At 43.1% G+C, this 15,837-nt stretch overlaps 1 protein-coding gene across 1 annotated transcript in view; it reads right to left on the reverse strand.

Moving 5' to 3' along the window:
- LOC139200120 (rho guanine nucleotide exchange factor TIAM1-like) overlaps positions 1 to 15,837 on the reverse strand; it is a 44,392-nt gene that overhangs the window by 10,249 nt on the left and 18,306 nt on the right. Inside the window, exons 2-15 of the mRNA XM_070829353.1 lie at positions 12,654 to 12,745; positions 11,597 to 12,518; positions 10,142 to 10,598; positions 9,538 to 9,710; positions 9,081 to 9,305; positions 7,564 to 7,749; positions 6,208 to 6,354; positions 5,979 to 6,053; positions 5,356 to 5,526; positions 4,885 to 4,989; positions 4,371 to 4,452; positions 4,004 to 4,090; positions 3,062 to 3,274; positions 2,385 to 2,485 (exon numbers count right to left, since the gene is read on the reverse strand). Of these exons, the coding sequence (XP_070685454.1) occupies positions 2,385 to 2,485; positions 3,062 to 3,274; positions 4,004 to 4,090; positions 4,371 to 4,452; positions 4,885 to 4,989; positions 5,356 to 5,526; positions 5,979 to 6,053; positions 6,208 to 6,354; positions 7,564 to 7,749; positions 9,081 to 9,305; positions 9,538 to 9,710; positions 10,142 to 10,598; positions 11,597 to 12,508 (2,934 nt within the window). The 5' untranslated portion in view covers positions 12,509 to 12,518; positions 12,654 to 12,745. The remainder of the gene's footprint in view (positions 1 to 2,384; positions 2,486 to 3,061; positions 3,275 to 4,003; positions 4,091 to 4,370; positions 4,453 to 4,884; positions 4,990 to 5,355; positions 5,527 to 5,978; positions 6,054 to 6,207; positions 6,355 to 7,563; positions 7,750 to 9,080; positions 9,306 to 9,537; positions 9,711 to 10,141; positions 10,599 to 11,596; positions 12,519 to 12,653; positions 12,746 to 15,837) is intronic.

Below are 15,837 nucleotides of genomic sequence, written 5' to 3' on the forward strand. Positions count from 1 at the left end.
CAAGGTTGCGGTAGAACAGGATTGGCTGTGTGAGCCACGCCGCAGTAGAATATAAATGCAGGATATCAGGAATAGGGGGAGTGTGATGGGGAGAGGGGAGCTGCAACAGAGCATGCTGCAGAGGAGACTGAATAGGGGAACAACTGCTGTGGGAGGTTTTGCTGTCGCATGATTTACTTTTGACTGACGTGTCCTCTTACATAGTTTGTAATTTTCCCAACACCCTGACAAAGGGCACAGATTTACATGTCCAGACCGTTGTAAATTTACTTTGCTATACACTACCACTGTGACCAGCTTTCAGAACACAAAGTATTCTTGCAACTACGATGCATGCTTGTCTGTAAGTCTACATCCAGTGGAGAAAATGGTGTCACTGACTCTTCTGCGATGAAGTTCTCGCTATAGCTGGTGAAAGTTGGAACCAAATGGTAAGTTTGGGAAGAAGTCCTAGCTCTGAATGTCCGGCGCTAAAGCCTGACAACTAGCCCTTTTTACACAGAGATCACACAATGTCACTCCAAAGAAGACTCGCCATTAAGCGGACTTTGATTTTTCACACTGAACCAAAACAACATGGGCAAAAAATTGCTGCCCCAGTCTGTGATTTTGGAGAGCATACCGGCTTTCCGGAAGAGATGTCACGGGCATAACTTGCAACAGTGACGGCATTTACTGGCATCCCGTCCTGCCAGTTCACCCTTTTTACACAGGATTCAGCTCTGTTGCTACCTCTGCTGCTGGCTTAGGAGGCAAAACAAAAATGGACTCCACCGTTACACCAGTAATGTGGAATAATGGCATTCCCACCTTGGAAGGACGGGGCTGTGACCAAATACCCCAGAACAAGTAAAAGAGAAGGAATGGGGCTAGATTGCACATGGACAGGATAGAAATGGATACAATGGTTTTCTCTATCTTTGGTGCAATTACAAAAAACATTTCTCCCTTTGAATGTGCAAAATTAAATTTCAGTAAATTTCATTTACTTTGAAATAAAAGGGAAGAAAAGAAGAGGGAAGAAATCTCTGCAAGAGTTGACTTTACAGCCACTACCAGCTCGCAGCTTGTTGATGTTGCTGCAAGTTTTCACTGATTGTAGGAACATTTGTAACAAGTAATACCAGGAATTAGCAGCAGTGTACACAAGGAGGGCACTCATCAGGCACTGACAAAAAAAAAAATGGATCAATTCAAACATTTATATGATTTTGCGCTGTCATTAGTGAGCTTGTGATGCAATTCCAGACATCATTACTCTGTTTCATGACTTAAATCTTCACTCATTTCTGAACTTGAATCAGTGTAAAAGGCACTCTGTAGTACTGAAAGTATTTGATGTATTTTAAAGACAAAAGGAAGATGGTAACTGAATGATTTATCTACAGACATCTAGCCGTAAAGACAAAGGAAGAGCAACAGTTTCTTTTTTAAAGACAAAAGGCTCAATTTAATAGGACAAAAAAACACCTAAACTACCACTATGGTGGAATGCTTCAGATTTCCTTCCCTTATTTTGCTCCTATATCCTAAATCCATCTTTATTCTGCTAATATCCATAGTATTATTATTACGCAATTTGGTCCAGTCCAGTTGTCCTTTGAAGTCATCTACTTGCAGAAAGAAGATACCACTGCCTCAGTCCAATTTAAAAAAATTAATTTTAAATTCTCTCACTTCACAGGGTCACTTTTTGCTCAGCATAAGAAGAATTAGTCATCCTGTTATCCAAAGCACTTCTATAGTACAACAGTAAAAAGTGTTTGAGGGTTTTTTTTGATTTGCTTGTTTTGCCAATCCTGCTCTGTGATTTCTTTCTCTGTAATCTGTGTCTGGATGTTAAATTAGAGTTAAAATGAATACACCTCCACTCACTACTTGATCCTAATCACCACACATAATCAAGCAATTAGAATGCAAGCTTCATCAAAGACTCATCCATCGCTTAGCAGTTACAGCCTCAGCAAGTACTTCACCCTGCCTCGAGTCTCTAATGCACAAGATACACTTCATTCAGCAATGTAGGCACATATTCATTTTTAAGTCCCTTGATTTTACAATTAAAAACAGCCGTGTGTCATGAAAGGAAGACAGATGATGCAGATTTGTATGGAGAAGTATGGGGTTAACACCTGGGAGTCTGGACACTGCTCTGCTTTAGTAAATATGATCAAATGAGCCTGTAGCAGATGGTGCCTCAAACTGTGGTGAAGCAAATAGTCCTTAAGTGCTTTTCATAATAACACAGAGCTGGAGGGCTGCTGTGAAGGACAAGGACAAAAAACACGCACAGGAGCACAACGTATGAAGAATGCACTGTCAGATGTTTTCGGTAGTGGTATTCAATCAGATTCCACAAATGAATAATGGAATTTGGCTCCTACCTTTCTGCACTCATCAAACTCACTGAAGATTTCAGAGTCGTCGTCCAGGCTGTCTCCTGAGCTCTCAAGCAGCAGTCCCACCCCGTCGTCCAGGATCTCCTCTGCAACAGACCAAACAGTCATGTGTGAGCTTCATGAAAACACTGTACGGTGCTTGTGGAAAAAAAAATCTCATTTAAAGTAAATATTCTACAAAGTACCTAAGAAATATTGCCCTTGCCTTCCTTGTCATTTTTATTAAGATTCAAGACCTTAAGTAGGGCTGCAACACACTGCTGAGAGCCTCCTAACCTCTCTAATTAAGACCCTGTAGATTTACCGTGTTTGCATAAATGAAACTGGTGTCACAAAGAACACTAGCAAGATTTCTTTTCTGCTCACAAGAAAAGAGGAATCTAAGCTTGAGAAATGCCTGCATTTGCCCTTCTGGTCCATTTGGCATCCTTTGGTATACAGTGATTACAGGCCAGCTGTCTCAGCTGTCATGACCATACTGTAAGAAATTGATGGCTTTCATACACTGTACGTGATTTCTGGAGTTTTGAAGTTGAACTTTTCAGTAACTAACATCTGTCACCATGCCAAATTGCCAATCATGGCTTTAAATGCGAAAGAGAAACAACATTTTAAGATGGGCAAGATTTGCATGTCAGGCCGTATTTGACGGAGCATCTCACCTTGGCTCTGGGAGAAGATGTCCGTGTAGAGATCTTCCTCTGCATCCGAGCGGCGTGGCGGCAGGTAGCAGAGCTGACGGCGTTCCACAGAAGGCAGGGTGTTGACTGTCAAAGCCAGCGAGGCTTGAGAAAATGCTGCCTTCATGTCGGAGAAGTTGAGACTGTGAGAGTCTTTTCCGTTCAGCTGAAGTATTTCATCCCCTGCATTTAGACCTGCAAAGTGGGAACACCATCAGCTTTGATTCAATTTACTGCCTGCCATGTACCCATGCACTAAATAAACATTATCCAGTTTCCAAAATATGAGTAACATAAACTGACCCTCAAACTCCTAATTAAGATGATGTTCTTGTAAGAAATCGAAACAAAGTGAAAATACTACTTTGGACACTAACAGTTACAGATTCATTGTCTTTTTTTTTGCCTTTCAGACCATAAGCATGACCCAGTTCTCTATGCCTTGTGAAGTGTCAGCTGCAGGTATCTCACTTTCTGCAGCACAGAATCACTGCATGTGCTCTGCCTGCACGATGACCAACTCCAGCATGATATTTTGACATCACTCAGCACTGCAATCCAACTCTGTAGCAGCGGTACCAATGTGAAGCAGGTGTCGTATCCAGCATTGTCCTTCACAAAGTCCAGTGAGAGGCTATGTGGTTATGATTATAGTAATCAACGCCCTTGAGAACTGCTGTGTTCTAGGAAACCTTCCCTGCCTATTGAAAAACATGCGCTAATGTATTTCTAAAGAGAGACAATAAAAATTTCTATCGACCTCAGTGTGAGAAAAATTGTGCATTTTGAAAACATGAGAAAGAACGGAGAAACAGCGAATGCACCCCAGATTCTTTTTCTTTTTTTCTCTGGCTGATCAGTTCACAGACACAGATTGAGTCTTTTTGACGGGAGTTCATTTAATGGAAATGAAGAGTAATGAACCTTTGGCAAAGGCTAATCCACCCGCCTTCACATCGGTGATGTAGAGCTGCTGTACCCCGTCCTCCTCCACCACTGAAATGGAGAAACCTGGAGGAGGAAAAGGAGAGGCAGAGAGGCGAGGAGAGAGAGAGAGAAAAGGGGGACTCTTATATAAAAACACATCAGAGGGATTTGTGCAGTACAAATGAGAATGGTCTGGAAAAAAAAAAAAAGAGGTCGTGTGTAGGTCAAAGAAAAGCAATTATGTTCAAAACAACAGCACCACATATGAAATCTTTGACACCGACTTCATCACAGCATCTTAAGTGAAAACAACATGTTATAACCATCAATCTAAATTACAAAGGATCATTTAAATGGTTCCTACCGTAACCAATCATGCAGGATTCATCTCTGTCAAACTGGATTACTTTTGTTATTTTGGAGCAGAGCTCAATTTCTTTGTACAGCTGTGAAGAACAAAAAGATGTTATTATATAAATCATGAAACAACGGCCTATTTTATTCATATTCTGGTGGGTGGTTTTCTGACAGCATGGAAAGAGAGCCTTAATTTTCTGTATTCTAAGACAAAGCAGCTCTAACAGAGTCTTTATCAACGGTGGCCCATGACGTGTCATGATTACATGATGCAAATACAAAAGTCACTACAGATATTGTTTATCAAGCCTCTCCATGAATAGATTTAAGTTTTGGTGCCTGGTTCTCAAAGGGAGGCAGTTCTCAGGAGAAAACGAGAAAATTGAAAGGATAAAAACACAAAACTTATTAATAATTCATAAAGGATGCTCTGTTGTTTTCCTCCATATTGTGATTCTTCACTCATTCTAGTGCAATTACTAATGTAAGATAAGGTCATGCTCAAGCAGGTAGGTACATACCAAGTCACAAACATCCTCTTCTGGTTTGGGAATGTAGAATTGCACTTGGTTTTCAATAAGGAATTTCAGTCGCAAGTAGTGTTTGGTGGGATCGAGCTGGTGAGCCTGTGGGATGAGGGCAATAACGATTGGTTATAAAAATCGGATTGTTTGTTGGATACCATGAACTTGACATCAGCTTCTCAGTGACCAATTTTAGAGATAAAAATTAACAAAGCTATTCAGCAGTTTTTCCCGGCAACAGTCATATTACTATGAGATCTTTGAACGTCACTCTTTTTCCTCATCTTTCTGACTCTGCGAGCCAGACTTGTGTTTGTGCTGATAAATGATGCTTTGAAATGCCAGACGGTGGCTTACATTTCAGTCATCTGCAAACATTTCCTAGCGTCTTTACATCTTAGTCATGCAACCATCACTTAGTGGAACGTGAACTGTAGGTCAGTTCAGGTCATTTGAAACTGCTGTTACCTTGCAGATGGTTTCCAGAACACACAGTGCCGACTCTCCTGGCTGGATGATGGTTAGCACCGGCTGGTCATTTGGCAGACACACCCAGGAGGGGGTGAGGTGGTCAGGGACCCAGATGTCACTTTCTGTGCTAGGCCGTGGAAGGCTTTTCGCAGTTCCATCCTCGCTTTTCTTTGAACAGACACATTAAACAGGCTTTTTCAGTCTGCTACTTTTGCACAAATTAATTAGTCAAAGTTGGTTTGATTAAAATGGGTGATAAAATCCCTCTAGAATATTTTAACAAATCCCAAAAGTAAACTCTCACCATTATCTCCCATCTAAATAGCTATCGTCAAATACACCAGAGGTAGCAGATGTGATTTTTTTTTAAAGGTCTTAGTAGATTACTGTAGATTTGCTTAAAAGGAATGAAAGAAAAATACAATACAAATACAATCTCCAATGTGCTTAAGTAGCCGTTGTGGTTGTCACCTTTGAGCCTCTGCTCTGCAGGCTCCTCAAGGTACAGAGAGAGCTAATATTACATTGACGTCAGTGTTGGCTACAGATCTAATTCCCACTCATGTTTGACCTATACGTCACTGTTAAATTCATGCAAACAGAGAATTTTTCCTCCTTACTGAGTGTTCCTTGGCAGGATCAACATATATGCCATCTAGAGGCTTTTTCACTGGCTCTTCGCCATCAGCAAAGACCTGCTAGGACAAAAAGAAGGTCAAGTGGTCATAACTCAAGCAGATGTAGGGAGGATAAGTGCTTGAGGAAAAGGCAAAAAGAAATCGTTTTATGGCCAAGGCAGTTCTCGCGATCGCTTTGAAACTTGAAACTAACTGTGAAAACCTCACGGACCTGGTTGATACTGGGGTGGGCTTTTGTTTTTTTCTTTGAGGTAGTGTCCAGACCCCAGAGAGAGGAGAACCTGCTCTTGCGCTTGCTGCAGGAACGGGACATGGCCTGCGTTCGCCGTCTCACTCCGTTCTCTGTGCGAGCTGCCACCTGCAAAAACACAACGACTCACTCAGGGCTACCAAATACCATACCACATACCAAATCAGCCATAGATAATCTGTTTGACCTCATCTCCCATCACATTTTGCTAGAATTTGTTGAAACAAACGTGCAAAAAGAAATGTGGGTCAAGAAGCATTTCACCAGGTCCTGGCTGTAACCTCTTAACCAACTTATGTGATTACAGAAAATGAGGAAAAGCGGTCACATTGGCCCCTGTATGATAAATAGTTAACATAGAGCGTTCCACACATGAGGACTGGGCACATGCTGATTTTTACACGACCTGGCATTTCTAGGCGACTCATTTGAAAAGAAGCAATAGTAAGCATGTTCTGAACTTAACCTAGGCACTCATTCTGTCTTTTTTTGTTCTGTCAACTTTTCTTAGCCCTTTTTGGACATAGTGCTGATGTAGGTATTCATGGAAATAGAGAAAACGGCAAATTAGAGATGACTGAAACAGTAGGAAAGATGTAAAAAAAAAAAAAGGAGAGGTGTTCGATAGTATCTTTTGTTAGATGTCCCACCCTGCTATCCTTCAGCTCAAACACCCACCTGCTTCAGCACTACATTGGTGCTGAGGGATAACAGAACCTCACTGCAAACATGTCTCTGAAACTCAAATAGATGTGTTCCTCTACTACCAAGTGCTTTTAGCTGTGGAGTGCATAACCTTAGTACAGCAGTGGGAGGCCAAAACTGAACCAAAACCTCCCAAACAAGTGCCCTGTGTGAGACCCAGGCTCCAAAATAGCAGTCATCATGGGAGTACATCGTTTGACTCTACAAGTTTTCTTTTCTGGAATCAATTGCCCTGCCAGGAGAGTCACCAGGTGTACTCGGTGATGACAATGTGTATTTTGAGGGAGATGCAGAATTTTGCTCGTCTTACAATCCAAGGGCCTTATAAATATAAGAGCAGCATACTGTAGTGTGAAGAGAGATCAACCTAAAACTGGAAGGTTACATGGTTGATCCTTGCTACAATTTGAGTTGCTGAGGAACACACGAGTAAGACATTAGCCAAAATGGGGCCTAAAATATTTACCGGTTAAGTCACATTTGTGAAGGCTCCATCTTAATGTATGTAAACCTAACATATGAGTATCATGATGATCATAAAACCAGATCAAATAAGGGCATTCATAAAACACACAGAAAAAAAAAAAAAAAAAAAAAGAGGGTAATATTTACCAGTGCATGGAAGGAAGAGACAGAGAATATACCCAGTCGGCCCATTGCCAGCTTGGTGGGGCGAGAGGCAAAGGCCAGGAGGCGTTTGGGGTTGGGCAGCTCTCCTCCCTGCAGGCTGGCCAGGTAGCACCTGAAGCGGAATAAATCCATGTGAAACTGCTCCAGGTTCTGCTCCCACAGGAAGATCTGCAGAGGGACAGGGACAGAATAACATCCAGTTAGTTGTTCACAGCTCTCTTGTTTGTCAACTTCAGACCAAGATGGAGCATCTCCTCGCTCCTCTCCTCTCCTCTCCTCTCTCTCCAGAGGCTCTGTTACAAGTTTTCTCAAAGTGTTGCCAACCTACGCTCTCTGTTCCTAATGGTTTGATGTTTACTAGGCCAGTAGAGCAGGACATTGTGATTATTCACTCGGCCGTCCCCTCCCAGTCACGGTCCTGCACTGGTGTTTGGAAGAGGCGGCTAACGCCATGGCGGAGGGCTCTGTATCACTGCCAAGTAGCCCAGAGACGAGAAAGAAACAATACTGCACATTCCACTGGCAGATAGAGGCTGGGAGCGCTTCAGCTTTCTAAGGAGCAGGCCTATATCCATTCAGCTCTGCACAATGTGAAACCTGACACTGCCAAACAGAACCGCTCCAACCAGTCACTACCTAACTGACCAAACAAAGGCCATTTGATCTCCCTTCTCTGTAAACAGACCTATTAAAGACAATATGAGCTTTGCAATTAATTGAGAGAATGGCAGGCTATCAGCTAGTGCCAACTGCATCGCATGTTAAAACTCACAAAAGGCTGATCTGGTAGCTGATAGGTGTGTAGCATTAGCAGCCTCTAGCGGATGACACTTCTTAGATCTGTTATTTGACACCCTCATACGTCTCACTGTTTCCCTGTCCATCTCCTGTTTCTTCCATCAGGACAACCTGAGGATTCTGGTAATGAAATACTTACATGTGATACCTGTAATTAAGCAAACAATACATATTTTCAATGGGTTCTGAAAATAAGAATTGTTATTGTCACTATAGCCACGGGGAAATATGAGTGAAAAACATCTTGAGGACGATAAAACTTTGCTTCATAAGTGAAGCGGATGTTCATCCTGCAGCAGATCACCTACTCTTTGAAGTTTAACAGTGAGAAAGAGCAGCAGCAGGAGGTTGATGGCAAGAGCTCTTGTTTTGATGAAGTACTCCACAAGTTTTTCTTGCAACTTTACTAAATCAAGACAAAGACTGTTCATGACCTTTTCTCAATCCCTCCTTGACTTGTTAAATTGCTTATCAGCTCAGAAAAGTTTCAGAGAGATAGACAAATAGATTGTTTTCAACTAGACTGGGACTGCTGTGGAGAAAAATAGTTCCAGTGCAAGCCGTATTTGAACTTATACAAACACAGGTAAAGTATTTGACTGGTCAAATTTAATGTCTGGGCAGGATAATAGGATAGGATAATAATCCTCAAAATCCCATAAAAACTTCCTGACAAGCAACAAAAGAGAATAAAATCCTACTTGATCCAATATAGTCTTCCTCTTCTTGGTGTCGGTGACGGCAGACAGCTGCATGTCTCCCATCTTCTTCATCTTCTCGTCCATGTCTATCTTCTGCTCCAGCTTCTTGATCTCAGCGCGGAGCAGGCGCACCGTGTCCTCTCTGTGGTGCTGGCGGGCGACGGCAGTGGCACATGCTGAGTGGATGGCTGTGATCCAGTTCTCAAGCTCTGTCTGGCTGCAGGTCTGCGTGGGGACAGAGAGCAAAAGGTCAGAGGTTAAACGACGAACCATTTCCTTGGTATTCAAAATAAAAAGTTCATTACGGTGTTTTTACTCTGCTAATTATAATAGAAACTCTGTTTTATTTCCTTTTATGCTCTTTTAAAGTCAGAGTACATATAGGTCACAGTAATGCTTGCCCATGGGAAGATTTGCACATATTCACACACCAGATGACATTTGAGCATTCTCTTACCTGAAACAGAAAAGCATCTCCAAGGGAATTGCTGAGACAGAACACAAAGTCCTTTTTGGGATGCTCTGGTACGGCCTGGACAATACTGTTCTCTACCCAGACGGCATGCTTGGGAATACTGTTGTTGTCAATCCCTGAACGGCCATCAGTCTCATAGAAGAACAGAGTGCAACCTGGAAAACCACAACAATCTATTTATTACCTGACAACACAGATGCTTGCTGGCCCCAATCTCTTAGGAAGAATAAACAATGATACTCATGATTTTTGTTAAAAAGCTATTTAATTCTGCTCTCCAGTGGCCAACATTAAGAAGTGCAGCATGGCTGACTTATCAGTGAGCGAGGCATCATTAGAGTACTGATTTGATTTCAAGCTCAGTTAAGTGGCGTAAAATTCAATAATGAGGTCTACGTCATGCTTGAATTAAAGCTCGGTATACTGATCTTAGCTGAAGGTAGATTAGATTATATATTTCTGCATAAGTCACTGTGTGTCAGCACAGCGTCCTGTAGATAATGTTTAGTATCTGAGTGTGCAGTATTGATACAGAGAATATGGAATGAGAAGTAAATGTTATTGACACACTGAGGGCATAACAAACCTTTCAGGGAAACCCAGTAACTCTTCCACTTGCGTCTTGTGGCCGATTCCACTTTCTTGTTCTTCTTATGTACGAGGAAGTTCTTGACAGCAAGCCTGCCAGCTTTGCGCACCATCCCCTGAGCAATGCTGAGCAATGGGTCAGACTGATAGGCGGAGCTCATAGTGCTCTGCTCGTCACTCAGGGCAGACCCCGCCTCCTCCAAGCTCTCCGTCTGGCAGGAGCTCATCTCCAGTTCCTGACGAAAGTTCTCGTACACACCCTGTACACACTCGCTAGCCCCACCGCCACTGCTGCTGCCACTGTCGCTGCCAGCGAACATGCTCCTGCCGGCCGCCGAGCACACGGAGAAGGAGGCTGACATGGTCTTGTAACGTCGGGATTGGTGTTCTGCCTCCGCTGTCACCCCGTCGATGCCACTGTCCTCATACTCGCTGCCCTCCCCAGCTGTGACATCCTGTGTCATGGCAGAAGCACAAGACAGGTGAGACGGTATGGCACCCACATTTTCTTCATCGCGAAGAAGGAAGCCAGTCAACAACTCCTACCCTGTCTGACAACTGATCTGTCCATGTAGAAACAGGATAGAGCCATTCTTCTTAAGTAAACATGTGGCAAAAACTGCCTACAGAGGCCTGAGGAGAGTCCATGGATTGCTTCATTCTGAGGTTCTGCTCAAAATTAATTATTCTCAGAAAAGCGTCTGCTGTTTTCTGAGTACAGCCTGCCGTTCCTGTGGCACCGCAGGGTCTGCCCTGTCCTACCCACATGGCCAAAGGATCCTGGGAGATGAAGGGGGTTACACCGAGCTCGGTATCTCCATCTGGTCACATGACCCAATCATGCGCTCCAGAGCCCCATTCAGTAGGGCTGACGGTGCCCCGCAGTGACAGGGCCACCATACACGTTTTACTGTTACACTCCTCCACAGGCCTCCCCTCATTATCATAACAAAAGACTGAGGCATTTCAAATGGGGAGTGACTTTAAGCTCAACTGCCCCCCCCCTCACCCCCATCATCCTAGTCTCCTCTCAGGGAAAACAACAGTTTCACCAAGAAACGACACATCACCCCCCTGACATGAGCTTTCTTTTTACACTTAATCTGTTTCACTAGCTTATTATCTGTGAGGTGAATGCAGCAGAGGAAATGCTCTGAAACAATGGGGGGGGGGGTGAATGAGGGGAGCTGTCTCATTGGTGATGCCACCACACTACATTAAGATTCTGCACAGCTTTTCATACTCTGTCCAGGGAGCATAAAAGGAGCCATGACACGGCTTCAACAGTTCATGTCCCTGACATTTCACTAACTGTCAGTATAAAACAGACACAAATACATTGTCAACATTTTCATGGAGGGAGGAAATATTTTCTATGAATACCACAGTTTAACAGATTATCTGAGACAAATTAGTGGTGTAAAAACATGTGTGAAATTGCTCTACATCTTACCTGTATAGTCTGTGCCCTCCTTCCCTGCATACTAGCACACATGGCAGTTTGGTGGCTGCTCAGGCCTTCAGACAGGCAGTGGGAACGCCTGCAGGGGAGGGTGTATGCACCATAGGTGTTCCCATCCTCCTCTGATGGAGAGAGCATCTTGTCACCCTCTCCCTCCCCGATAGCCCTGTTGCCGTCATGCCACTTGGCATAGCGGCGTTGCGGTTGTTGACGGGCAGGGTTCTTCTGACTATATAGTTCATCGAGGGAGTTTGCCCTGTCTGCAGAGTCTGTTGGGCTGGACTGCAGGTGACCTCCGCAGTCAGTGAAGCCCCTCTCGTTGGTCGAATCTATGATCTCCTCTGTGCTGGTCAGGTGCTCTTGGCTGAGGTCAGACAGGGAGAACTCCAGGCTGTCGTCTCGCCACATGTCTGCAGACTTAGACCTCTTCTTCTTGAAGCTGATGGTCTCCCTTGAGCCGTCCTGAGTTTTCTGGAGGTACTTCACCTCGCCCATGTACACATCTTCATCCTGTGCCTCCTCTGCAGTGGGCCCAGGTAGGGTTATGTGCATCGTATTCATGTGCACAGAGGGATTAGCCAGGTCATTGTGGAAGGACACAGGCCGCAGGTTCATGGCCACACGGTCCACCCAAATGGGGCTTCCAAAGTCTGGGAGTATATTTGTCTCATTGAAGGGCTCCAGTCCATTGTCAGCCAGGGATTGTGGGATACTGGGGGTGCTACTTGAGCGTGTGCTCGTCTCAGAGTTCCTGTGCTCTATTTTCCCTGATGAAGCATGTCGAGAGCGTCTGGACTGCTTGTTGGAGATGCGGAGAGACCGAGACATGTGCTTACGGGACAAATAGCCATGTTCATTACCGTAGAGGGCATGGTCCCCATTTTGGCTCTCGACATTTCCCATGATTTAGAGGCTGAATGGAAGAGGGCATATAGCTTAATCAAACTCCAAAACAACACGAAACATAAAATACATATATACTTTTTTCATTTATAACAAGAATGTGTCAGATGTCAAATGACAGAAGCGTGTCTGAATGTTAGCCCACCTGCAGTATTGTTGTGATTTTTCTGGCATTTTGTTTGTCACTGGATCTTCAGACAGTCTGGTCCTTCAGCTGCTGGTACAATCCACACAACTCTGAAAACAGATATGCTGATGAGAAATCACATCAACTTTGTGCCATATGTGCTTCAAATGATCTCAGTTGTTATACTTAACAATAAGCATATTGGCTTGCGTTTAAAGAAATCTGCTGCTAGAGATGGAAATGTAAACACTGTGATTTTAATATGTCCATTGTGGTCTTTTAGCTTTGTCTTACACTTCACATAAAGTCAGGATTGTTCTTGTTTCTCACATAGCATAATTCATAATTCATTCAACACATGAGCAAGATACAGAGATGATCAGTTAAATCAAAGCAGATTGGAGCATTCATCAACTTAAATTCAGATTAGGATTTAATAAACTACTTCTCTGATACTGAGGAAAAAAAGATCACTGAATGATTACTGGCTCAAGAGTGTATGACAGTAAATGCTATATGCCATACTTTGCTTCAATGATCAAAAAGTAGCCATGTATTTTCTAACTGTTTTGTACCGCATTATAATTTGCATATCAACTACTAAGTCTGTGTAGGAAATTGCACAGTAACATAAATGACACCCCCCCCCCCAAAAAAAATGATGATGATGCTCATCAGAAAAAGAAGTCAAGGAGCAGAAATAAGTAAACCATAACAGTGGAGCAAATATAACTTGATTCTGGCTCACTGAGTTGCTTCTTCACTCATTTTACAGCAAAAAAAAAAGATCCAGTTTTGGTCGAGCCAGCTCCGTAAACACTGCCTTCATTTTGACACAGGAAGTGATCCACTCAGCCCTTTTAGACATGCACAGGGGGTGTGTGAAGTGGAGGGGATGTAATGACACTACGAGCACTGTGACAGCCTGAGTGAGCAGGAGTTATTCAGAGCTCAAGTGAACCATCCATGTAGCGTTGTTGTTGTCATCCGCTCTCAAGCACTATCTACGTCCTGCATAAGAGAGGATGGGGAATTGGGAGTAGAGGGGGGGGGGGACATAGCTTTTCAAAATGATGCACATTTGGACTCCATCTAACTGCCTTTAGGCTGGACAGTCTGCTCCAAAAAAAGGTCCTGTTCCATGCCTGGGACCATCAACAGATGGGACAGAAGATTAAGTAATCACATTGCGGCTGTTGTTCCTCCTGATGTGCGCTCCCCTCCTTTCAGGACAGACCCTTTGGGGGGTGCAGTATTTTTGCGTGCATAGCTGACGCAGATGATTGGGAGCCCAACCCTCTGCTGCTGCTGCTGCTGCATGCACTCAGGCTTACAGTGAAGGGGGGCGTTACGTAAACTGAAACTGACCCCATTTCTCTACCTTATGTTGCCCCCTTTCCCCTCTTCATTCTGCCCACTCATCATCCCTCACTGCCACTGCAATGCACACTGCATTTCCTGTTTCACTCAATCCTATTCGATAGAAGAATAGAACAGAAAAGAAAGGGGAGGAAGGACACAACTATGAAATGTCACTGGACTAATTATAGAGGAAAGGAGATTCATTGTGGGACAAAAACATGCTTACAAAATGTTAGCACAGCCATTACACCAGGGGCTACATCTGGGCTTGTTTGTACTCTTTCCCACACACCAACATGTATTTTTTTCCATATGTGTAAGGTGAAAGGTTAATGGTCCTGCAGATGTCATCCCTGGAGAGAAACAAAATGTCCACTGTGCGATCAGTGAGCATTTCATAAAACTGTAAATACATTCAAATAAAGCCCTACAAGAATCTTTTTGAAAGGTCAATAAGGCAGTTATGGATGAAATATCGACTATTTACAGGGTGCTTTAATATGTTACTGTTTGGATTTGCAAATGTTCTCAGTGGTTTCAATGTTAATATGATGTGAAATTGGCCAGAACTTAGACCATTTCAAACAGAGATGAAGGGCTCAAACTGCAGAAAATGTTAGTACAGTAAAGGCAACACACTGTGCCGTGACCTGGGATTTAACCGCACAACCTCATTTGTTTAGGCCTGAAATATGCTGCTCAAATACAAAATGATCAAAATATTTAATGTAGACAATTACGCAATACTGTGCTATTGAATTAAAGAGCCTAACAAAACCTATTACTCTGACTATACATAGTCCTTTTTCCACATGAGTAATACCATTTAGATTAAAAAAGGCAGCAGCCTTTCTGAGAAAGCTCAAATGTGATTAGGAGAGAAACACAATTGTGTATACATAACTCACATGAAAACAAAGTCAAATTAGCGGTTCAATATGGGCAAGTCCACTCGGCAACCATTAAACCATTCATGGGGAGAGATTTAAATCTTAAAGGCACAAACAGCTCCTTGTTCAATCTGCCACAAGACCATTATTAATTGGAGCTTACAAAAAGAGAGCAGTAGGATCCACGATGATTCAGCAAGCTACTTTTTCCTCTTTCAAAGAGATAAAGGCACACTGATTACCCAGAGTTATTACAGAGTTAAGAGGCTGACCTGGAGAAGATGAAAATGTAAAAATGAATAAGCATGCATGTTCCAAGTTTCAAAATACTGAATGAGAGTTGCCAGAACATCTGAATACCTTGGTAAAATGGCCTCAATTCCCAACACCATATTCTCCAAGGCTGCAATGCTGCATTTGCACAGAATCAGTCATCAGCTCTTTATTAATACATGAGCAAGAAATGCTGGAAGAGATGTTCAAGCCGACCAAATCCCCAGGAACAGCCAGTGGGATCCTCTAGAAATACCTTCCACATTAGTAAGTCGGAGACCCTGTCTGTCTTGTATCGTTACTATCATCCTAGATACACAAATTAACAATACATTAAAATCAACAATTAAACTGGAAAATGTTACCAGTAATGTGGCAGTGTGATAAAGTGAGGACCCAAGTAAATGGGTCATTTTCAACAGGATGCACAGGAGCCCAGGACAGCAGAAGTCTGAGAGGATTCATTCGTTACACAAGATCTTAATGAAATACATGACCACAGGAGATTCCAGCCACCCACAGATCACAAAGAAGAATGGCTTTATTGTGACTCAAGATTAGCAACACAGCGGCTTCTGGGAAAAACACAAATTTCACCACAGCTAACAGCACTTTGAGAAGTTGTAAACAGTCAGTGTATGAAAAACATCATGCTGCTTCTAAGATAGCAGCTGATG

This window comes from Pempheris klunzingeri, chromosome 4 (genome assembly GCF_042242105.1).
Source record: "Pempheris klunzingeri isolate RE-2024b chromosome 4, fPemKlu1.hap1, whole genome shotgun sequence".
NCBI lineage: Eukaryota > Metazoa > Chordata > Actinopteri > Acropomatiformes > Pempheridae > Pempheris > Pempheris klunzingeri.